This window comes from Amblyomma americanum, chromosome 11 (assembly GCF_052857255.1).
Source record: "Amblyomma americanum isolate KBUSLIRL-KWMA chromosome 11, ASM5285725v1, whole genome shotgun sequence".
NCBI classification, from domain to species: Eukaryota; Metazoa; Arthropoda; class Arachnida; order Ixodida; family Ixodidae; genus Amblyomma; species Amblyomma americanum.
Genome location: NC_135507.1, coordinates 70,971,819 through 70,995,283, shown reverse-complemented (window position 1 = coordinate 70,995,283; position 23,465 = coordinate 70,971,819). Strand labels below are relative to the sequence as shown.

The 23,465-nt window shown below is 46.8% G+C and overlaps 1 protein-coding gene across 1 annotated transcript; it reads right to left on the bottom strand.

The window, feature by feature from the left end:
- Positions 1 to 438: 438 nt before the first annotated feature.
- On the bottom strand, positions 439 to 23,409 carry wap (DDB1 and CUL4 associated factor wap). Its single transcript, XM_077642736.1, has 7 exons — positions 22,923 to 23,409; positions 21,602 to 21,804; positions 20,785 to 20,889; positions 17,305 to 17,511; positions 13,217 to 13,513; positions 11,786 to 11,903; positions 439 to 6,004 (listed from the first exon to the last, which is right to left on the bottom strand). The coding sequence occupies exons 2-7, from the start codon at positions 21,764 to 21,766 to the stop codon at positions 5,832 to 5,834; spliced, it is 1,065 nt and encodes a 354-aa protein (XP_077498862.1). The 5' UTR covers positions 21,767 to 21,804; positions 22,923 to 23,409; the 3' UTR covers positions 439 to 5,831.
- Between the last annotated feature and the right edge of the window lie 56 nt (positions 23,410 to 23,465).

Below are 23,465 nucleotides of genomic sequence, written 5' to 3'. Positions count from 1 at the left end.
TCAGATGGCCATTACGGCTGAACCATTTGTCGCAGGGGGTTCCGAATTGCCAAACGATTCATCGTGTTGTGATGCACATGTTTATAAAGTTATCCCTCCTGGGTTATTATAAAGTTATCCCTCTCGGACTACACATTGCTATGCTCACGGCATACCCTCTCGTTCCACGGTAACCATGCCCGCTGCAGATTCCGCCGTTCTCGTGATATCCTCCTCCTACCATGGTGACCACCATCCGGGTAGTTCCAATGGTAACTGCCCTCTGGTTACATACTTCTCTACTCTCATAAAAGCTACCTCCTTCCATAGTAACCACACTCTGATTGGTTTCCATGACACTAACTACTACTGCTACTACTACTGTTACACCGACGCGAAACCCAGGAATCGGTGCTTAACAGGTGTCTCTAAAACAATTGAAGCAGTGACTTGTGAGAATCTAGTGTTCCTCACCATACAGGCTGTTTATTTCTACATCATGAATGCATTTCAATGACCAAGTGCGTAACGGTTCACACAGCATCTTCCCAAAAATGGTGTCATCAAAATAAAAATAAAAATTAACAGGGACACAAAAGCAGGTGCTGCCCACTGATTATGTTCCAGGTTGTCTCGCAGAGACCAAGCACTGATGATCCATCAGAACACACCGTTTGCAAATGAGGTACGCCTCTGCACAGACTCGAAGACACAAATCACCACAGCAGGCCAACATCAGTGTTCGCTCACGCTGGCCGTCATGACCAAGCTCACAATGATTGACAGACAAATAAACCATACTGCATGCCTTGTGATGTGCAATGTGATGAAAAGGAGTCGCAAAGCAGCAGAGACCAAAGTGCCACAACAGCAAAGGATAGTGCACCGAGACCACCTAACGATGTCCACTGAAACCCAGCGTCCAGTACTCGCAACACATTTTGGGACACACATTGCAGTCACTAAACCACACAACATCAATTTCCAGTCCTGTACAGCAGTGCATTCTTCTCTATGCTGTCTTGACACCTGCCAAAGTCACCATCATAGTTCACTGCAGCAATCCTCGATGCTACCATGTTAACCATCTGAAGCCTTGGCTTTTGCTTCTAGGTTGCTGAATTTCAGCATTTAGCCACCATTGCTGATTGTACCGCAGCACCACGCTCAAACCCAAAAATGCCTCCAGCAGAATTCTTGCCTGAAGTTCTATTCTGGCTTTTCTGCAGCTGCCGGGAAAACTGCATGCTATGAGGAATGCCACGGATTGTGCACCATGATGTGCAGCTTTTCACACCAATAGTTTTCAAGCTCGATGGCGTGGCAGCAAGAATTCTTTTCACAACTGTAATGTTTTGTGGTCGCATGGCGGAAAGAGGGTTATGGGGGCTTAACGTCCCAAAGTGACTAAGGCTATGAAGGATGCCGTAGTGAAGGGCTCCAGAAATTTCAACCACCTGGGGTTCTTTAATGTGCACTGACATCGCACAGTACACGGGCCTCTAGAATTTCGCCTCAATTGAAATTCAGCCGTCATGGCCGGGATCTAACCCGCGTCTTTCGGGTCAGCAGCCAAATGCCATAACCACTGAGCCCACCGTGGCGGGTTGCATGGCGGAAAGAGGATAAGGATATGCAGTGGTGGTCCAGCCATTTCAAGTTCTGGAGCAATTTTGGAGCAGAAAAATATTCATTTTGGAGCACCTTTGCATACGAACGATAATTCTGGAGCAACCCAGCAGCAGCATGAACAGAATAAAGGAATCAGCCAGAAAGGTTGGTTACTAACGAGATCAGGTTGAGCCATGCGCAGCTAGGAAGAAAAGTGCTCATAAAAAAAAAACAGCGATAAAACATTTTATTAATGCTGGCATTGACTTGCACGCAAATTCAGCCAAGCATGCTTGACTACATGTCCAATGGACGCGTTCACTCGAACCATTCTTTTTTCACGTTGGTACTAGCTGAACGCTTCTTTGAATTTTCTACAAATTCATCAAGCTCGCAAAGTGAATCAGCAAGGCTGAAATTCCCTTGTTCTAACAAAGCTTGACCTCGTTGGCCCTGCTCCAAGCTTTTGTTCTTTGACCCAAAAGATATGACTTCTTCAACCCGCTTTATGACTGAATGACATGCAACCGACATGATACGCGAACATGAAGGAAGGAAAACTTTGGAGAGGCCCTCGCTATCCGAGCTGCGCGCCAAAAAATGTGCCAGGAGTCATGCGCTTTCACAAGGACAACTGGAAGTCTTTGGCCGAAGGCACAGCCAATAGTAACGCTGGGCGCAGCGGCGTCGTCTGCTGCAATGCCTGCTGCGCATGCGCAAGGACGTTGAGATGGTGGCCAAGTAAGGAAGGGTGCAGGAGGGAGTCGGCTTCAGAAAATATGAGTTAATCACCTCTCCTTCCTCCGTGTGGCGAATGAACTGGCTGCCAAATTCTGCCACAAGTCAGCCCATCCTGGATTGCCAACTGCGGAAACGTTTTAGTAAGTTGCCAACTGAAAGCCTAAATGGTTCCAAAAATAGTCGTTTTCTCGTGACCGCATCTTCTTTTGGGCACAGCTAAGGCGCAATATTGATCAATTTGCCACTTTTGGAGCAGATTGGAGCAGCAAAAATTTGGAGGATGCTTAAGCTTCCTCTTTAAGAGTGAGACACGGCAGCGTGTTGCAGTGTTGCCAAGGAGTGCACGAACCCCATCGCCACGCGCGGTCTTTGGACAACTTAAAGGGACTATGCAATAAATTAATTGAGATTACGCAAAGCAGACGAGAGATAGGCATTTTATCACTCGTCACCCCAATGCAAGAATTTTTAAGCTAGCATCAATAACACCGAATATATAGACGATTAAAAATTACGCTCCTCCTCTCCCCCCTCAACTCGTACAAGGGGGCACCAGACAACAATAAAGAAAACAGCTCTGGGACTGGGCCCCGCCCATGAATGCGTCATCCGCTGACATTCCTTTTGCAACTTCCGGTTGTCACTCCTAGCACCCCAGGAGCGGCGTCGGCGGCGTGATTGCGGCGCGCGGTGGGTTTCTTTGCTTGTCGTCTGTGGTAGTTAGCAGTAATGGACCCGGACCTCGAGGCGCGACTGCTCGCTCTTACGGCTGCGATGGGCATCGAGCCCTATGCGTTCACGCCATTCCGGCTGAACGCCAGCGACGACAGTAGCGGCTCGGTGAGCCACTGCGAGTGGCTCCGGAACTCCCGGCAGAAGGAGGCGGCAGAGGAAAATTGAAACCATATGCGCGAAGGCAATGCCCTGGCTCGCACTTGCCCGAAAGGGTCGCGCGGCGGCACGAGCAGACGATTTTCACGGCTACCGGAAGTGTGCCCTTGACGTCATGGCTGCCGTGGCTCCAGCGAATGAGAGCATGTGGTGGCCTGGCAACGTCATGGGTACAGTGACGTCTTTTTTCACAATTTTAGTTTCAAAATTGGTCACTACGAGTACACCAATCGGCCCGTGAATTTGAAAAAAAAATGGTTTTTAAAAATTCATAATAAATTGCCGGCTCAGTTCCGAAGACTCATACTTGGTGTGAATGCTTCTTAGCGTCATTTCTAAGCATTGAAAACATTTACGAGTGACTTTTTATTCATTGCATAGTCCCTTTAAGGAAAGGACGCCTGTCTCACATATCTCGGTGGACACCTGAACTGGGCATAAGGGAAGGAAAATGAAATTAAAATTAGTTTTAAGAAAAGGAAATAACACCTGTCTCACAATTCTGGCTGGGCACCTGTACCACCCATAAGGGAAAGAAAATCCCTTCCCTTTTTTTTGCTCACCCCCACTTTTTGCTCATGGCAACACCAGTGATGCTGAGACACCTACTTTTCTTCGTGTCAAAATGTAAATGTATCAGAATGGCACAAATGAAGCAGCTGGAGCACCACTGGATATAGGATTCTTAATGATGCCAAACAAAGTGAACGAGGGTTGAGAAGCTTCAGTCTACGACCCTCCTCAACCTTTGTTCGCTTCATTTTGAGTTGAACCTTTGTGGTGGCACACTACAGTGAAACACTTCTTTTCCACTGTGAAGAACCACATGAGATTATGCAAGCACTGTCAAACATTTGCCTCACAGCATACATAAATTCACCGAGCTGACTGCGTGAGTCTAGATTTGCTGGACTTGTAGGCATTAAGCACGAAGCACATCCATCAGGAAGCAATAAGCCGACAGTCTTTCACAGTTCACAGATGATGAAAGCGTCAAAGAAAGCAGTTTCCATCGAAATGATTCAGTGTAACAGCTGAAAAGTGAATTACCTTTTTCAACCCTGCAGCACCTATCCAAGGTATATGCAGAACACTGAAAAGCAACAGTTCTAGAGATGAATATTTTGCAGCACAGTGCAAGCAAAAGTGCCAAAAGCAGCACACTTGCTGATGAATGGTACCATGTTTAAATTCAATGACACAGGGCACATACGCAGGTCAATGCTCAACACTACAGAAGCAACGACCAACAAAAACATGAAGTGTAAATAAAATCGACAGTCGCATGGTTTTCAAGTTAAAATTTTTCTGTGGGTTCACCGGCGTTAAACTTTTCCACACATATGATAATCAAGGCTGATGTCGCTATAGCTTTTCACACCTACCAGCAAGAAAACCAGAACTGAATATACAATGCAAAACTACAGAACTGCCTGAACCAGCAAGCTGCAAACTGTAAAATAACAGTGCAGACCATGGAGAGCAGAGATGTCTGAGCTAGATGAACCGAATGTGGGGTCATTATGTACATTCTTCACACAAAAAAAACAACAGAACACTGTTAAGAAATTCGCAGTTGTTTCTCCGCTGCTATCCCTCAACGATTACACACACAGTACTCACGCTGCAATCAAAAATTGCCGTGATCCATCTGGGACGTGCCCCTAATAAGAAATTAATTTAATGCACAAGCATGTCCTCTTTTTGCAATCATCATCCTCTCAGCTATAAGCCCATCATTTAATGTGATGCATACATGTCATGATACGGCATGCCGGGATGTACCACAGCAGGTTACTAATGTGTCAGAAGCTAAAGAGCTAAAAATAAAGGAAACACAGCCACACATTGTCTCTTGTTGCAAGCGAAGAGCTGCGCATACCGAGAGACATAACCCCACCACACACACACACATCGATGCATGTGCAGCACTTCTCACTGGCCTTGCCAATCATGCAACACAATAGTGGTAATGAAACATCAAAGTTCATACAGCATGACAACCATAATAAAAAGCTCATGGCACCACAGGTGGCACAAGAAAATCCTGCACAAACAGGTGTTCACAGTTGTCCTTGCATATCCGAAAGCTACGCTATGGTTATGCCCTTTAAAAGTGGGAGAAGGGGACAGAAGTTAGACATCCAGCTGTTGAAGAAACAATGAAACACCGTCTTCTCTGTATGCCGTAACGCAGATCAATCACTTGAATGTCAGCAACTCTCTGTCCCTTCCCTCCGGCTCTTCTTGATATTGAATAAGACATAACAGCACACAGCCAGCCATCAACTTTCAGGCCCACAGTCTTGTTTGTGCCGCTGTTCGGAGCCACCAGAGTGTTGTTATTCTGTCGAGGCATTAAACTTAAAATAATACACCACCAATGCTACCACCAAACTCAAACTTCTGGTGAGTAGTGGCTGGTCGGACCGGACTCGGCCAAATTCCAGAGACGCTGACACCACAACACAAGGTCCTAATCCCAGTTATGAAACTTCTGCACCTCTTTGAACTGATCAGTCAAACCAGAGGTCATGATGCACGAGGCAGTCAGTCAGTTGGATTTATCCGTGAATCACGGTTGCGCGCACACACGCACATATTTAGCGTCAGACACGTAGGATCTCGAGACAGCTGTTGTAGCAGATGGCGATCCAGTCGGGCTGTGTGGAGGCCCACTGGATCTGGTTGATCTCCCCCTCGGCCGTGTACGCCAGGATGGGGTCCTCGATGGCCCGTGGCATTTGCTGGATGTCCCAGATCAGGGCCTGGTGGTCGTCCGCTGCAGCAGGCAACCACGAAGACACGGGCATCGTTTTGGGTGTTTGTTACGGGAAATGAGAGGTGTGAAACCTTGGGGAAAACCAACCGCTACAGAAAAGCACTGAGGAATCCTAAGTGCCTTAGCCGCACTTCTTTTGTGTCTAACTTGCAAAAAAAAAAAGAACTCAGGTGCAGTGCTTCTCAAGAAATGCCCAAATTGTATTATTAATAAACTGGCTCAGGAATTAAGGGGAGACACTGGTCTTAACACGAAAATTTTTTTTATTAGAGATATCATAATGAAATTAAGTAGGCATATGTATTTCTTCCTCCTGTTTTAAAAAAATTAATTAGTTCCAGCTTATCTAAATTAGTTCTCAACTTAGAGAAAAATAACTGAAACCTAATTAGGTATTTTCTTATGGGTTATTAGGACACTTTCCCACAACATTTTTTGTTCCGATTAAAAAGTAGCCGTAGCCAAAGACCTGCCATGCGGAGCTATGCTATTTATATTGTTATTAAGGTACATCATCATATAAAAATGTTCAATTATGTTGATGCATCACAATTATGGAATATAATTAGCTGGTATTATTGTTCACAAAATTTGATATGTTCAACTTAGCCACATATATATAGCATAACTCCACAGCTCAATTCTTTCTGAATTCAACAGTTTAAAATTTATTAAAATTTCACTAAAAAAACAATGAAAAGTTCCGTAAGGCTAGTTACATTGGCAAAAAACATGAAGCTGAGAAAATCGCATTTCGAGCTTTGATGCTGACTACACAAAATTTTGGGACGTTTCTTCAACAACGGATTTTATTTAGATGTTCTCTATCTGTTTCCCTACAAAGCAAAACAAAAAGTGTCTTATTCCATCCAAGGAAACATTAGTAAAAAAATGTCTAAGATGTAAACGTGATGAAGTTATAAAAAAAATGATTTCTCGTGGAGTTATCGGTAGATTTTTTTTTTAGAGACAATGGAGTTCAGGGCTAGGGTGTTGAGCTCTGAAGGCAATATTTTGAATCCTGAAAACTTTTTTGAGAGACCTAGCAGTCTGGAGCCAAAGAGATCCGAGCCCCCACCATGGCAAGCAGTTGGGTGGTCCTGAAAAGGACCATTGGGTGCGATGCTCGACAAGTCTCCTACTCTGTCTTTGAGAAGAACTGCCTGAATGTTAGGCAGCACGCTGCCCTATGCCGCTGGAGAACGTCTTCATAGCTGTCCAGGACTGTAATCTTCAGTTGCTCCCGTTTTGTGCCGCCTTGTCAGTCTCTCTTTCGTATTAGTGCTCTTTAGCTTAGCTCCATTTGCCTTCCGCAAATGCAGGGCGTCTTTTTCTAGGCTTCGGCAAACAAGGCAGCCACCAACAGCATAGCCCAGACTTGCAGTGATGAATTCATTAGATGCCCTCCTTCCTTGGTTGTAGAGGGCAACAGCCTCAGCAGCAGCCTGCTTCGCACTTTCCAAAGAAGTGTTCCCATTCTTTGAAGCTTGCGTCCAAATGAGTGTACGCTCTCACTCGCATTCTGAGTCTTTCCTTCACTGCACCGTGCCAACAGGTTCTCATCGCTGAGCCTTGCAAACACTGGCTCCAGAGCAGCCCCAACACAAGCCGGGAGGGCACTCTTGTGTGGAGGTGGAAGTTCACCATTGGCCAAGGCTCTGTTGAACTTGCACCAAGAGTCAGCACCCTCAGGGCACTTGGAGTGGTTCGGGACATCATTTGTAGAAGTCATTCTTCATGCCTGGGACGTCATTACTGTTGCTCCTCGGGGCATAGCCGTAGTAGTTGGTGATCTTCTTGATCTTTTCCTGTGTCAGCTTGCCTCTTCCACGAAGAGATTCACTTTGAGCTTTCTTTCTATCAACCAGGTTCCACAGAGCAGTCCCCATTTGCTTATGAACGTGGTTGATGCAATCCTTCTTGTCAATCTTTATGAATCCGTACACTTTTGCTTTTGACAAAGCATGAAAAGTCCGGCTGTCTCCATCAGAGAGGACGATCATGTAGCGCAGACCATGCTTGGCCAGAGACCTCTGAAACATGGTCAGCGCAGCCTCCACTTCCATGCGGCCAGAGTTACAATCGATGTTTCGCTGGCACTCGTGGGTGGCGAGCCAGACACTGTAGCCTTCACCTTGTGGCTGTGGTCCCAAGGCACATCCGAGACAAAAGTTCAAGTAAACAATGTGGTCGATCACATGTACAGCTCAACAATGCAGCCCACACTGATGTGAGAGCTATGACCTCGGGTCATTGACAAACCATCAAAAATAATGTCAATATTCCCAACTGGATTCAAGAAGTCTCTATAGAGATCCTTGATGACTGCCACACTGGCAGCTTCGCTTGCGGTAGCTGTGCTCTCGCAGGCTTTTACAAAAGTTTTTAGGTGTCCCTGAAAGGTCTTGTGGTGCAGACCTCGGTGTGACAGGTTCATACAGGCACAAAAGTCTGCAAGGCAGTCACGCCTTTGCCTATCGTCTGTATTCCCTTCATGGCCTTCATGCCGACATAGAAGGGAGTTATGTTGGCAGTTCCACTTACTCGTGGGGAATAAAATTGCTTTTTCTCGAAGTTGCAGCTGCCGCAGACGAGCAGGAGTTTCACAGCTAAGCCATACTCCTTGTCTGTTGCCTTGCTCAAAGTCAGACTTCCTGCGACGCAGGTTCTGCACTTCGCTTGCGCAAAAAAGTTGTTTAATACTTTCATGTCCACAAACACGAACTCAGTACCAGCATCACCAGTCTGGCATTCCGCGCTGACGCCAAGAAGTTCAAACTTGCACTCGGTCGCTGGGATTACCGACAGAGCGGACTTCGTGTGCGCCGATCGCTCAACAAGCTGCGCCTGCTCCGCTGCAAAGTAGTACGTGGCTTCAAAGCGAACTGTACCGTGATCCGGGATGCAATTAGTGCTTGAACTCGGTCCCGCAATGTCGTCAGCGAGCAGCACGGTTGACGTTCCCGGCAGATCCAGCAAGTCCGGCACCAGCTCTAACGAAGGTCCCTACGGCGCACTTGTGGCCGACGCCTTCGGCTTTTTGTTCCACGCCCGTTTCTTATGGCTTCCAAAAGCTCGCTGAATGCACGGTTTAAGTCGACTGTCTCCCGTCATCTTGATCGCATGGAAAAACTCCCGACACAGAGCAGTAACATGGTGCGTTGAGAGAAAACAAGTGCACAAGCAGACGCGCACGAAGCAGCAGCCACGCTGGTGAACGCAAAAGAGAAAAAAAAATGACGCGCTGGTCACGCCAGCCAATGGCAGGCGCAGAACGGTGCGCTTAATCAGTGACCCGGAAACGACCTTCGGAAAACCGGCCAGGGCCGTCGTTTTGCTTGATCGACGCCATTTTGAGATATCTCGAATTGTGCAAAAAAAAAAAAAAACAGCTTCAAACCAAGCCCAAGATGGCGGTGATCGGTCGGCTGCGGCGTCTGTGGTGCGCGAGGGAAGTTCGAAGAAATTTCGCCTTCTTACGGGCATTTCGTGGCTGCCGTGGTATATTGAAAGCATATTTTATCACAGTTCTCAAATGAATTTAGCATTAATAATTTGAGAATAGGTGCTCGAAAGGTCAAACGTTTCGAAAATGAGTTTTGCTCAAATGATTTCTTGACCATTTTTTACTGATCTAAGACCCATGTCTCCCCTTAAACACTCTGATACAAGCGATTACAGTATGATTAGCCTCAAAATAAAGTGGTTAAAAGAAAGGTGGAGTTTAAAGGAAGACATTTGCTAGAGGCCCATCTGTTTCAGATGCTAATTAGGGTAGCTATCATTTTTCATACCCCAATTTCTTTATTCAATGCATCATCCAAAACAAAAAAACTCGTGACGATAACAATTCCACCCCTAGTCTAAGCACACGCCAGCATACGCCTTCCATATGTAAAAGGTGTCAGCAAAACCCTGGCCTGTATTCTTGGAAGAGAAGAGCTACAAACGACACACAAGCCAACTTCCAGCATTGGATGTCTCCTCCCTGCGGCCGTCATCCTGAAGAAAAGGCCTAATGCACTGTGTACAAAATTCCTTGTTCCAAGTGCCAGGAGCGATAGCCTGGAGAAATGAAAAAAATTTATGCCATATTCTTGCTCTGGCTCCAAACAAAATGTGACATGGTTCCTGGACCTCGGGATTTGAGGGAAAAAAATGGGTCATATTTGCTGAAATACAGCATTCATCCAATTTCTCTTGAAGCCTGAAAGTTGGTCCTAAAGTTCTGACCCACTTGACATGTCTCCATCACTGTCCCTTCAAGCAAGCAAGCGCGTAAAGCACGTAGGCTCTGTTGATGATGTGTTCATGTTGGGAATAGTGGCGATACTGGCGCATTTGAAAAGCAAAGTTTCAAGGAGGCACTTTGGACTTATGCGCGGTAATGCAAAAGCATTTGTGCTTGCATTATGGCGCCATCTGCAGGGCCAGCATTGTACACTGTGAAGGGGGGGTTTTCAGTGGGTGCCGCATGATGGTGCTACGACACTCCAAGCAAGAGGTAAATTTACCAGAAACGTACTTTTGTACTCGGTTAATTGTGACATCTATAATTTACATGATCATAATTACTCATGTAGGCTTCTAAGACAACTCTGCAATCACTAGATGCGCCTCTATTCAGCTGCAAATGTCCAACCGTCATGGCGCAGTGGAATAGTTCCCGTCTCGAACACTGCAACCCCAGGTTTGATTCCCACCTAGACCATAATTTTCTTTTCTTATTTTTGTTCATTATGGACTGTGGATAGGATTGTGGATTATGGATTGCTGAAAGCGTGACACATCTTATCCATGGCACTCATGAGGCAAGAAATGCTTTCACATTAATATTACTGAGTGGAAAAAAAAATGCTTTAGTTGGGAGTTCTGCCCAGCATCTGTTCTGGGGACTTTCTCTGGTTGTGGTATCAGACTGCCCTGGAACCAAAGCGAATGGAAGGGGGGTGCCGAACTTTTGAAGAGCTGCATTCTGCTCGTGGGTATGGTAACTGCACCAGGTGTGGGACTCTGCACCGGGGCATTATCAGAGAAGCACACGACAGAGAATGTCATCCACACCGCAGGGAACGTGTCGCTGCCTACGGAAGTGCGTCGTGTTCTCTCCCAGGGGCCGAAGTACGCCACGGAACCCAAAAGGTCGCCCGCAGAACTTCTGAGCCTGGTGAGGCAGGTGTCCAGGTTGGCACCGGCGGCAGAATCAGATGGGTGCGTGTCTGAAGGAGTTGATGCGCTACTGCGTTGCAAGGCCCCAGTGAACACCGTCTCGGTAAAAAAAGCAGCGCTCGTGTGTGTGTGCGTGCTGTTCTGGTTATAATGAGTTACCAACTCGCCCAAGCATCTGTTTTAACGAATATCATTCAGTCACTGCGGGGGCACTGTGTCAAACAAGGGCGATTCTTCAAGTGAGGAGAACACGAAGCACTACCTGACACTGAATTCAACAGCCACCTTTGATATTACTGAAGGCATGTTTGGAGTATGTAAGTCATGTTTCGAAAATAAACATACATTTATTTTCTGCCTGCAATGTTTCTGCGGAATATGGCCGATTCTATGTTTGGATCTCAAAATTTTCTGCCACAGAAAGTTTGGGGTCATAGGCATGACTATGCTGTGATGCCCTCAGCAATCAGCACTGCGTCGTAGAATATGTGCGCAAATATTAGCTGCAAGCAGCAAATATTTGTATGGACATTTTACTCCGCAAACCCTTCCTAAACGTTATCACTATGCAGCCTATTGTACTTTGAGAGATCAGTGGAGCGCTTAACTCACCGGCCGTGCAGATGTGGCAGGACGAGTGGGGTGCCCAGGCAATGCCGTTGACACAGGCCCTGTGGTTGTTGAGCCGGGCGACGGGTGTGCACGGTACTCGCACGTCCAGGATTATCACCTAGGCAAGGTATGCCACCCCCATCACAATCCATCAGGCCCACTGTAGGGCAACAGAAGCACCTACCAGAAATTTACAAGTGCATACGCCTATCCCAAGCTGCCCAAAGATGCGCATCCTAGGAAATTTAGGCATTAAATGGGACCGCATGGTGGTCAGCAAGGCAAGTAAGGCTGGCAAAACACATACACTGTCATAGGGCGGACACATGTAGTCGAACCTTGTTGTAGCGAATTTGGAAAACAAAATTTCGCCAAGAACTTATGCAGAAGAAGCACAACTTATTCAGTCAATTCAATCAGTATTTTTTGCAGTGAGTGCTATATTTTAGTGCAGTGTGCGTCTGTGTGAAGCCTCTCAGTAGCAAGTGTACTTGGTTTCCTTGGTCAGTGGACACCTCAATCACACTTTGAGGTACATGACAACGGTGCCCACCTGCAAAAAGCCGTGCTTTCGCATATTTCTTGCTGAGCAATGTCAAATTGCCAGCCATTTCTTTCTGTTCTTGACTTGATTTCGGAGGTTCCAAGTGCTCTGAAGGTACCCAGCTGGGTAGCTGTGCATCTCTCTGTTATCTCGCTCCTTCCACAGTGTAGTTGCTATCAACTCTATGAGCAGGAGCATGCAGCGCCTTTTCTATCAGCTGCAGGCAGTGCCCATGCGGTGCTGATATCTGGCATCTCTGCGCCGCGATAATGCGTATTGCGACACAGTGCCAGTTAAAAATTCGGCTGCCAACTGCCAACGAGTGGGTCTACCCCGCACCTAAGTGCTTTTTAGTCCACCGATGGCAACGCCTGGCGCATGACGCGCACACAATGCCGAGATTTGGCATCTTTGCGCTGTGCGCATGCCAAAGTGAAGGTGGCCTGTCCTTTCCACAATGACAAGAAAGCTTCCTTGCAAGGAAGTTTCTCCGCACAACAACGCGAAGCTGCTCGGAAGCTATCTTGACAGGGTGTACTTTTTTGCATAGAAGTGTTTCATATATTTTTCCTGTGCTCGAGAGCGCCACACAAATGATCTGTGAGCACCACATTGTGGTGCCACCGGGGTTTGCGATCGCTGCGAAATTATTTTGTCTTAACCAAATCACACGCGAAGCAGTTGGATGAATTTTTATACATTGAATCCTATCAGAAACGAACCAAATGGTCTCACACTGTCCACTTTATTCGAGAATTCGTCGTAACCGAGTTTGTCTTAATAGGAGTCTACTGTGTATTACATGAACCAACGGACAGTAAAGCGTACGTTTACTTCTTCTAAAAGCAAGTCATCATTCAGAGAAAGAGAGAGCCAAGTGTGCCCACCTCACAGGCATCCATGGCGAAGGTGGCCAGGTAGTTTGGGTCCTGCTTGTTCCAGGCGAGGCGCAGCAGGGGTTGGTGCTGGGGGTCCTCATAGATTATGGTCGAGTGCTCCAGGTGGCGCAGGTCAAACATGCGGACCGAGCCATCCGCCCCGACGCTGGCAAACATGTCCCGGCCGCCACCCGCCCGCGAGAACGCGATGTCATACACTTCCTTGTCATGCGCAATGAGCTGCGTCTTGACGTGGCCGGACACGGCACCTCCCCCCGCCATGGCACGCCCCACCACCTGGCCCGTCTAGGCAGGGGAGCATGCAATGGTAAGTTGCAGCAGACAATAACACTGAAGAAGGATGGAAAGTTGGGCGACTTGGTAACAGTTCATGGTGGGTGGAACAGCGCGAACAGACCAGAGACCAGAAGAGAAAGACACACACACAAGCGCTGACTCGCACAACTGTTTTTATTGAGAAGAACATACATTGCTATGTTACTGAAATGTCACGTGTTTTTTGGGTATAAAACGTATGTTCTTCTCAATAAAAGCATTAGTTGTGAGTTAGCGCTTGTCTGTGTCTTTCTCTTCTTGTCTCTCGTCTGGTCACACTGTTCCACCCACCAGGAGCAGATAATAAGTGCAATACAGAACAACTTTACACCCATAACATTGAAACCACTTCAATGAACACTGAGGACAAATTGAAGTTGGTGTTATTGCAATGTTAGACTATCTTTTTTTTTTTCCACTGAACACATTACTATAGAAACACCTGTAAGGGACCCACCCGTGTATGGACCGAACCCTGTTTTCACAAAGGCAATATTAACAAAAAAAAATAGTTCTGGAAGGGCCGCCCCCAAACTTTCCACCACCCATGTGGGAATAGGTGTCGAAATGCACGCGCCAGCTACGAGCGATGGTGTGCCTGATCACGAAAGCCAAGCATGAGCACAAGACCTTCCAGGTGCTGCCCACGGATGACACCCGAGGCCACAGGTCATCATAAATCGCCTTCTTTTTCCGCCGTGAGCTCCCGCTACATTCATATCGGCATTAGTATGACCAGCTCCAGCTTTTTGTGGCTGTCAAAGGCACGGGAGTTGTAGTAGTGTTTTAGTTCACCGTAGCTGTGGCTTTCGTGTGCTGCTGCCGAGCGTTGCAATTTTAGCAGGATGGGCAAGCTTGGAGTTTGCTCTCAAACATGGCAAGCATGCGGACGGCAGGAAATTTGACACGGCCGAAAAGTACGTCCTACGACGGTGCAACCAAAAGGATGCACTGAGGAACACAAGCTGCGAAAAGCGCGCTTTCCGAGGCAAGTCGTGGAAGTTTCCCAAACTGGAAGATGAGCTGGTCTGCTATATGGTTGGAGTGCGAAACCACGGCTACGCGTTGACAACGGACATGCTGTCCGACTGCTTGTGGGATGAGGATGCACTATAGCACAGCACCAGCTTGGAGTCGGAAGACTCCGCAAGTGACGACCAAACATAGAAGAAATGCTGCTCATTCCCTGATTGGCAAGTTTTTACTTAAAACATTTTTTTTGTCGCACATCGCTTATACCGCGAAAATTGGCTCTCGAACGTGGAAAAAAAAGTGCGGCCCTTACACGCGTTTATATGATGTGTAAAACAGTAAACCAAAAGTAGAACAGTTGCTGTGCTACAAATCTGCTTCTCATAGCCATCTTTTTTGTCACAGATAATTTCATTTTTAACTAAAATGACAGCATTTGTACACACAACAATTCAAATTAGATGTGCAAGCATGCTTTCTCATTGATACGAGCTTCACAACCTAAAATTCGATATTTGGATGCCCATGCCATGAAAACTACTTAATTTATCGCTACTTATGGAGGTCAGCTTTTGCTGTCACCTAACAACACAAGTGCACAACATAGTGAAAGAGCTGCAGCAAAACAGACAAGTTGGAATGCTGGTATGGCTGCAACCTGCCACACAGTGCGATTCATGCGACGACAAGAAAACAAACATGCCTTGAATCTTTTTCATTTTAGTCTCTCTCTCCTTTTGCTCACACAAATATGAAAAGGCCGCACTTGGCCAAACAACGTAATAGACGAGCAGGAGGAGGAAAAAATCAATGAGCAAAAAAAAAATAAAGGTTTCTTCTCGATGTAAATAAATGTTGAAAGCACTTGACCTGCCTCTCTATCATGCCAGTCTCACGTTGCACCAAGTTGAAAAGGCTAAGCATAGGCATCACTACTCTATAGTAATGCTTAGACAACATACACAGACTGGTACTAAAGGCACAATATGTTTCAATATTTGCAGCTGAAACTAAATTGGCACCATCATCAGCCGCAATGATATGATTGCAAAGAAGCACTAAAGCCGTGCACAAAGCTCGTGACCACAGCTCGAGAACAGTGCGAGCTTTCTGGCCAAAACGTTCTGTTCAGAGCCTGCCTGCACCTGCCGCCTAGCAGCACGTTTGAAGCATAAACAATGCAACCTGTTTTGTCTGTGACTTTGCATCACTGACTTGATTCATGCAGACATGACAACTCCTTCACAAGATTTTCGGTGGAAACTGTTCCACCTTTGCATTTCTTCAAAAGAGCTATACTGGGGCTAGTTGGAAATACAGTAGCTGACGGGTAATTCGGACTCCAATAATTCAGACTTTTAGGATATTTCAGACCTCAATGAGGCACCGTAAGTCACCCATAGAAGCATATACATATTCGTGACGGATATTTCGGACTTCAAAAGTCCGAAAGTTCGACTTTTCGGACTAACTTCAGCCGCCTGGGGGCCAAGATCTGCCATTTAACCGGCTTTTCGCCGACGCGAAAGGTGCCATCTTGGATTGAGGTGGATTTACTCTGCAGTTGGATTGGCTTGACAAACTTTCTGTACCTCATTTTTGCCAGTAGAGGCCCCTGCGATCTTTGAGATTTCGAGGTGGCAGTCGGATTGTCATCGCCGTCAACTTGTTTTTGTCGCCAACGTTGTCACCGGCAGTTATCGCTTGTCTGACACGTTGAAAATTAAAAATTGGTTGTTGGGGAAAGGAAATTGCACAGTATTGGTCTCACATCTGGGCGGACATCTGAACCGTGCATTAAGAGAAGGGATAAAGGAGGGAATGAGAGAAGAAAGGAAGAAAAAGGTGCCGTAGTGGAGGGCTCCGGAATAATTTTGACCATGTTGGGATCTTTAACGTGCACTGGCATAGCACAGCACATGGGAGCCTTTTCGTTTCGTCTCCATCGAAACACGGCTGCCGCGGTCGGGGTCGAACCCGGGTGCTCTGAATCAGTAGCTGAGCGCCCTAACAACTGAGCCACCGTGGCGGGTCTCATAAGTTCACCATTCGCCGTTTCGTCACTTGGGTTAATCCAACCGCGTCGACAGACTGGCGCTCAGTCTTCATGAAGTTACATCCGTTCGCCGTTTTGTGATTGCGTCCGGCGGTTCCACTTGAATGTAAAGTTCCTTGTCTTTGCGTGTGTTTGACGAGCGGTGTGGTGCACACTCGGGTTGTGGACAACATGGTGCCACTGGGTCCGTCAATGATGCGTGGGAAGTATTCAACTAAACGCCATGACCTTGCTGTCTAGCATGTACAGTGAAAGTATAACTTTGGCACAAATACAGGCGCAAATCGTCGCCAGCAAGAGAAATTTTCCGCAAGGTAAAATCAGCGACATTTTTAAGCCGATTTCCTCCAAATTAAGTGATTTTTTTTTTTTGAGTTCGAAAAATCGGTCGGCGACTGTACATCCTTGAAGGTATTGGTGATCGCTAGCAAAATACGGAAAGGGATGAACACACAGGACGAAACACACAGGACTAAGTGCTTCGTCCTGTGTGTTAGTCACTTTCTGTATTTTGCTAGCGCTCGACGATACCTTTAGGGTTGCATTTCTTGGGCATGAGTGACTATTTCTGAATCTCAATCAAGCAAGGTACAAGGCAACTGGGAGGAACTTTGTTCAACTGGGCACTGGGCTTTGTAGAGACAGCAGTTGGCTCTGTAACATCCAACCACTGTGTACACAGGCCCCCATCTCTCGCAAACTCAGCAGCCTGGCAATGAGAGACAGCACCCACCTCGAGCCCCCAGATGGTGCAGGTGGTGTCGATGCTGGAGGTGCCCAGCAGGTTGGGGTCCACCTCATTCCAGTCGAAGGAGGTGAGAGGTGCGCAGAAGTCAGAGTTTTTGTTGTTGTTGAGCAGGCACTCGAGCCGGGTCTCCTCACCTGCCCGCCACACGCGCAGGTAGTCCCCGCTCGTCGCCAGCAGGTCAGGGAACACCCCCTGACAGAGGAGGAAGAAGAGACAGGCTCCCAAGATTGCCTTTTTGATGGTATCATCCTGCGCCTCTCTGTCAGTCCTTCCACAGCCTTCGCAAGTTTCGTTACACAACGGTGGGTTTACATCATGAATTAAAAACAAAATGGCATCGGTGTCTAGTTTGCTTGGCCAAGAGTGTGGGCAGGGAGAGGGGGGAGTGAATTTGTGAAAGAAGTACTGGAAAGCAAGATAAAAGAGAAAGCAGCAGCTCGGTCATGCATGACCGGCCAACCCCTACAATGGTTAAAACTTTGGTGCCCCCATGCTAGTGCATTTATTTATGGGGTGCTGATTGCCACTGTTCAGTTGGTAAATGTCATTTTGTTCCTTAAGGCAAGTTTCAGACCTCTGGCTTGGACACAAAGGCTTTAAATTTCTACTTGAAATAAAACTCATGTGCCTTGCTTTCTTACTGAATGATCTCTAGGTCCAAACAGCTAAAAATGCAGCCTTTAAGAACAATATTGCAGCACCAGAACAGTCAGCCTATGATATGAACTGTGCTCCTGCCATCCCTGCAAACAGTGAAGCTGAATGTCGAGGTACCCTAGCTAAAACAATCTGTTGTATCTGCTTGAGCATGACGCAGTAATTTTACTCACGAAGGAAGTCAAAGGACGATCCTCGCATTGTGACCAAATCAACATCACTGAAGAATTGAGCAATTTTTCTTTTCCTATTCCGCACCAGAACATGACCCTAGTGTTACAATTGTGGCTTCACTACTTTTGGGCCATTACAGTATTAATTGGGAGGGCACTTGTTCATAGAGTACCTAAGGAGCTCACATAATGGCCGGTTCATGGTGTTGGAAAGAGTCTCAAAAGAAACAAAAGGAAAGAAAGAAGGTGCAACGAATTAATGACAAAAGACTGAAAACAATCTCTGTGGCATTCACAGTGAATGCTGCTGCAATGAAAATGCATTCCATATGGTGCTTGTCTCTGAATTGTAATTTTTGTCATGTCAGGAAGCGAAGCAATGTGAAGAGGAGAAGCAGAGCTTTTTTTGGAGAAAAAGTCGACAGACGATTACAATAGTCAAAAATGCGAAATTTGAGCACAGCTCTTCACATACCACCTGCCACTGCTAACAGGTGCATGACACACAGCACCTGTCACACGGCACCTGTTAGGTGGCATGTTATGCCGACTACACCGATGACTTCTAAGCGGAACGCAGCAACGGGCACCTCAGAGCTGCACTCTAAAACAATGTAGAAAAGAGAATCTCATAATGCCAAATCAACAGCCTTGCCTAGCGGTGTCAACCACTTCAATGCTCTTATTCTGTCCAGATCATAATAGCAAGCTCATGCAAACCCTGCTGAACACGTAGAGGCAATCTTATGTACCTCTGTAAAGTGCAGCAGTTAAGTTAATTTATAAGGAGTGTCACTCCTTGTAAGTGCTCTGGCAAAGTGACATGACATAAGTGGTGTCGCTCGCAGAAGAATGCACACTGGTCGGAGTGCATTAACGGAACAGAGTTTGTGCTGAGTGCAAGGCCTAGCCAGCAGATATTTCAAGGTGCAAAATCTAATGGACGAAAAGAAGCCCACAAAAATGATATTTTAAAAATTGAATTCAGATTATGAATTTAATTTTACTAGCTGTAACACTGGTCTTAAACAATTTTTTTTGTCATACCACAAGCGATACAACGCAGCAAAGAAACAAGATTAGACGCAGCTCCCCTGCATACTGCCATGTTGCTTGCTGCCAGAATTTTAGGTAGGCTAGGAACTCAGCTTGTTTTGGCTTGCAACACCTCATTAACATAAAAAACCTGTTCAAACAATCAATTTCCAGAAGTTTCAAACACCTCGTTGGTTGTCTACCACCATTTTTGTTACTACAACTGGCGCTCTGTTTTCCCATTCAGCATCACGCAGCTAAAGTGTCACTCAAGGGTGCAGAAGCGCGCTCCCTACACTTAAGTGCACTTAACTTTTGCGCTTCACAGGAGTACTGAGCGCCCTCTTCACAGATAAGCACCATTTCTGCCAATCAGTGTATGAGATGATGACAGTCTGCATCATTCCCCGTGCATTTCTATGGGCTCTTTTTTTTCCTTCTCAGATTTCTTCTTCCTTTGAAGTTCTCAGCAAACAACCTACCTACGAGCAAGTTTAACTTGGGAGAAAATCTAACAGAACTGTGTTGCTCTAAGGAACAGAAACACACGCTGCATGATGCACGAGTGCCGGTCATCTCTTATCCACCAGAGACCGGGTAATGGAAAATTGGCTCAATATACTGAATAACAGAATCGCAGGTGCGGTAGCCAGAGGAGGCTATTTAGCGCTGTAAAGCTTTTTCTCAGCTACATTTAGAACCTGTGCTGCTATCTAGCGAGTAAGGTCAAAACTGTATTGCTCCCAAAAAGTTGGCAGCTCACAAAAAGTTGAAAGCAATGGTAAGACCACTTTGGGGCAAGCGTTAAAATAGGCAGTGGAATAACATACAATTCAAGCAGCAGTAAAGTACCTTTAGGAACTCATAAGCACTCGTAACAAGGCAAACAACAAACATATGCACACATTTGAGCAAAAAGGGGGCTTTAACTATACGGTATGCTTTGCAAACGTCAAAATTTTCTCTGTAGAGGTCATCTTCAAACACACAGCCAAACGTGTGAAACATGGCAAATGATATTTCAATGCTTTGGAACCCTAATTATCGTACCTTGGGCATCTGTGAAAAAGTGGCAACACAATTTCCACACCAAGTCTCAGGGAGGTTATGAAAGTAAACAGCAATGTGCAAACTAACGAAAGTCTGCTCCCTGACGCTCGGAACCCATTAGCAACCGCAAGTCCCTAATGTGCGAACTCGAACTTCCAGGTTTTGTCATGCCTCTCTCCCAAATGATGCATGGTGCCATAGGTGTGACAGATTAAGCTCAGCTCTGCATGTTGTCCAATTGTAAGCTTCACTTGAGTGCTGACTTGAGTACACACAACAAACAACAGTACGGAATACATTACGAGATTGTGCAAAGTATACAGCACCACGCAAAAGGTGTTGCTTCTCATGCCACGTTCCAGGTTAGAAACATGGCGGTGGTGGATAAAGGTGGATTCACGCAATAGACCAACTGCCGGCTTTTGACTGCACGGCAAGCCCCTTAAAAACTTTCCATTCGCCTTGGGCATACTTTTGGGCCATTAATGCTCACTTACTTTGGAAAAGGCCTCGAATGTTGAAAACGGAGCTAAACTGGGCCCCAACTGACCTTGGTGTCGGGTATCCACATGATCTTTGTCGTCGGGTAGGGGTGATCGAACGTGCTCTTGGCGAGAAACTCAGATGTGTCCTCGTCCAAGGACACCAGCTGCACCTGTGGTGTAGAATGGGCAAGGCAAGAAAATGCACGGCAGTGTTACTACACACGAACAAGATCAATGGCATGTTCACTACCCACTGCGGCAGTGTCTAACGGGCAAAGCAAAAAAACTTCTTGGCAGTTCAACCTAATGAAGAGCCTCCTTCATGAGAACTCAAAAAGAACTCCTTCAAGATACGCCGCCAACACCACAGGACTGGGAAAAGTGCCCTTAACTGCTGTCGCAATAAAAATTCATGCTTGAGAAAATTAGTTCAAAGCAGCGGCAGGTGAAACATGGTACACTCCGATGACACTCGAGGCTGAAGCAGTAAAGCCTCTCACAAGCAGTCCTTTCAGCCAATAGCATTGCCCCATTGTCATGATGTCACAGTCGACATCAACCATTATGTCTGATCAACCCAGCCCGACCAGTCCATCCATCCCCACTATCGTCATCTGTTCCGGTGTCCTTCGGCAAATCGACCCCGCTATCTTTGGCAGCACCACGACATCGAGCACTGGCTGTTATCACATTCTGAATTGATCTGAATTTTCGTTGCCTATTGGGTAGCCCATGGCTCAGATATTTTGCATCAACTCCGTCCCTGTCCTAACCCCATTGAGAAAAGGTAGCATGAAATGAAAGAGGAGCAATAAATAAAGAGGCGAAGTAGGAAGGAGAGAACAGGAGGAGATGGAAGGGGATTGGAGTAAAGTGGAGCACCTTGTTGTTGTACTCCTCGATAAAGCTTCCGAGGGCAAGGCGGAAGCGCCGGTCCGGCCGCACACTCCAGTTCATGCTGTACACTGTCCAGGGGGCTTCATACTTATAGATCTCCTTGCGCTTGGCCCCACCGGCGCCAGATGGCGCCACAGCATGGACAGCCATCTTGAGCCCCCTTTGACCAGCAAGCTGCAGTCTTACACCTGAGGAGAGAAAACAGCACACATGTTTTCAAAGAGCTTGCTATGAATATGTAGATTAAAGCTGGGTCAGTCAAGAGTATCTCCCTTCAGAGGCAGAACAGCATGGTGATTTTAACATCAAGAATGGAGAGTTGGGCTAGTTGGTATTTATTCATTTTGGGTAGAAACAGCGCAAATGGACAAAGGGCTGAGAATGAGGAAACAGCGCTTGTCTCTGCATTTCCTGGCTCTCGGTCCTTTGTCCGTTCGTGCTGTGTCTATCCAAAACCGACATTAATAGTTTAGATCTTTGATCAAAGATGGACAAGACACCCACAGTTAGGCTCAATGGTGATTTGGGAGCTAAGTGCTATGGTAGCAGTGTTACCAGCACTATTAATTGAAAGTCAACTTATAATACCAACGTATTAGCACTTCCATCTTACCATTCCTTTGTTTAGAGTGAAATCAACTCCACAGCTTGTAACCTTTTTGATTAAGAGAAAGCATTTGAACATGAAAGCACATGTTTGAATCAGAGCTCTGTTACTTGTATTAATCAGTCTTTCAAGTCTGTTGATCAGGTGTGTTTCATTAGGATCTTTTTTTCAGTTTTAAGAGCATGCCAAACACGCTGTTTAAATGTCAAACCAGGGCTTTTTCAGCAAATTTGCAATAAAACTCTTTACTGTTCTTCTGTCTTCAATATGGCAACAGCAAGTCAAATTTAGCCTTCCTTATGAGGCTCAACCGCAAGAAACACCAAGACAAGCTCTGTGGAAAGGGACAAACGTCTTCTAATAAAATAAAAAAATAAAAAACGGCGGTACAAGAATGAATGCATTCCAGTTCCATCGCCGTGATCGTACAGAGCACAGAACTTAACTGGCTGCAGAAGCAGGCGTAATGTTAACGACTAAGATGAGCTGTAAGAAATGCAAGGTTACTGGGCGCACTTGTAGGCCCTTTTGAGACAGAACTGCCTTCCAACTGTTCGACTCCGCAGACTGCCTGAAAGCACACTTTCACTACTACCCAAAACTGGCGTCCAGCGTAGCAAGCATATCGCATCGCGAACTTGGCTTCGCTCGGAGGAGTAATGAAAAGAGATCAAAACACGTAAGCAGGCCGACTCGAACCTCAAGTCCCGACGGGCTCCGCGGCCGCCACGCTTTTCTTAGCCAGCGGACTCCGACACCGCGGGTGGCTGTTAGCACACAGCGCGCTGGAACACGAAGGCCACAGGTCGCCCCAGCCGTCGCCGCACGCTGCTCCAGCTCGACCCGAGAAGAGGCTGTGCACTTCACCAGAAGATCGGTGACCGGCGCCTCGACCCATCGTCGAGGGGACTTGCCACGGCCCTGCCTGGCAACAAACCCGCTGAACCCGGCGGCACGGATGAGCGACGCCAAGTCGCCATGGGCGGCCAGAGATTTCGAGAGCTCACACGAACCATCCACAGATCACAAAGGCACACACAGCTGCACCGCTGTGTTGCGGAACCACTCGTTCACTTGGCCACGCTGTCACAACGCGTGCACGACACCGCACGTAAAGAGGGGAAGCGACGAGCCTGCGGTGATCTGTCGGCGTTCCTCTCAGCTGCCTGCGTACAGCAACACCGACAACGGAAATGCGATCGCAGCGCCGACTACGAGCCGCAAGACGTAACATTTTGCCCG

What these genes read in the sequence shown, in the direction of transcription:
- wap (XM_077642736.1), bottom strand. Translation starts at nt 21,766, where the DNA reads ATGGCTGTCCATGCTGTGGCGCCATCTGGCGCCGGTGGGGCCAAGCGC. An exon ending in TGTGGATACCCGACACCAAG is followed by an intron (nt 17,512 to 20,784) that starts GTCAGTTGGGGC and finishes CTCCTCTGTCAG; the next exon opens with GGGGTGTTCCCTGACCTGCT. An exon ending in TCGCCATGGATGCCTGTGAG is followed by an intron (nt 11,904 to 13,216) that starts GTGGGCACACTT and finishes TACCTTGCCTAG; the next exon opens with GTGATAATCCTGGACGTGCG.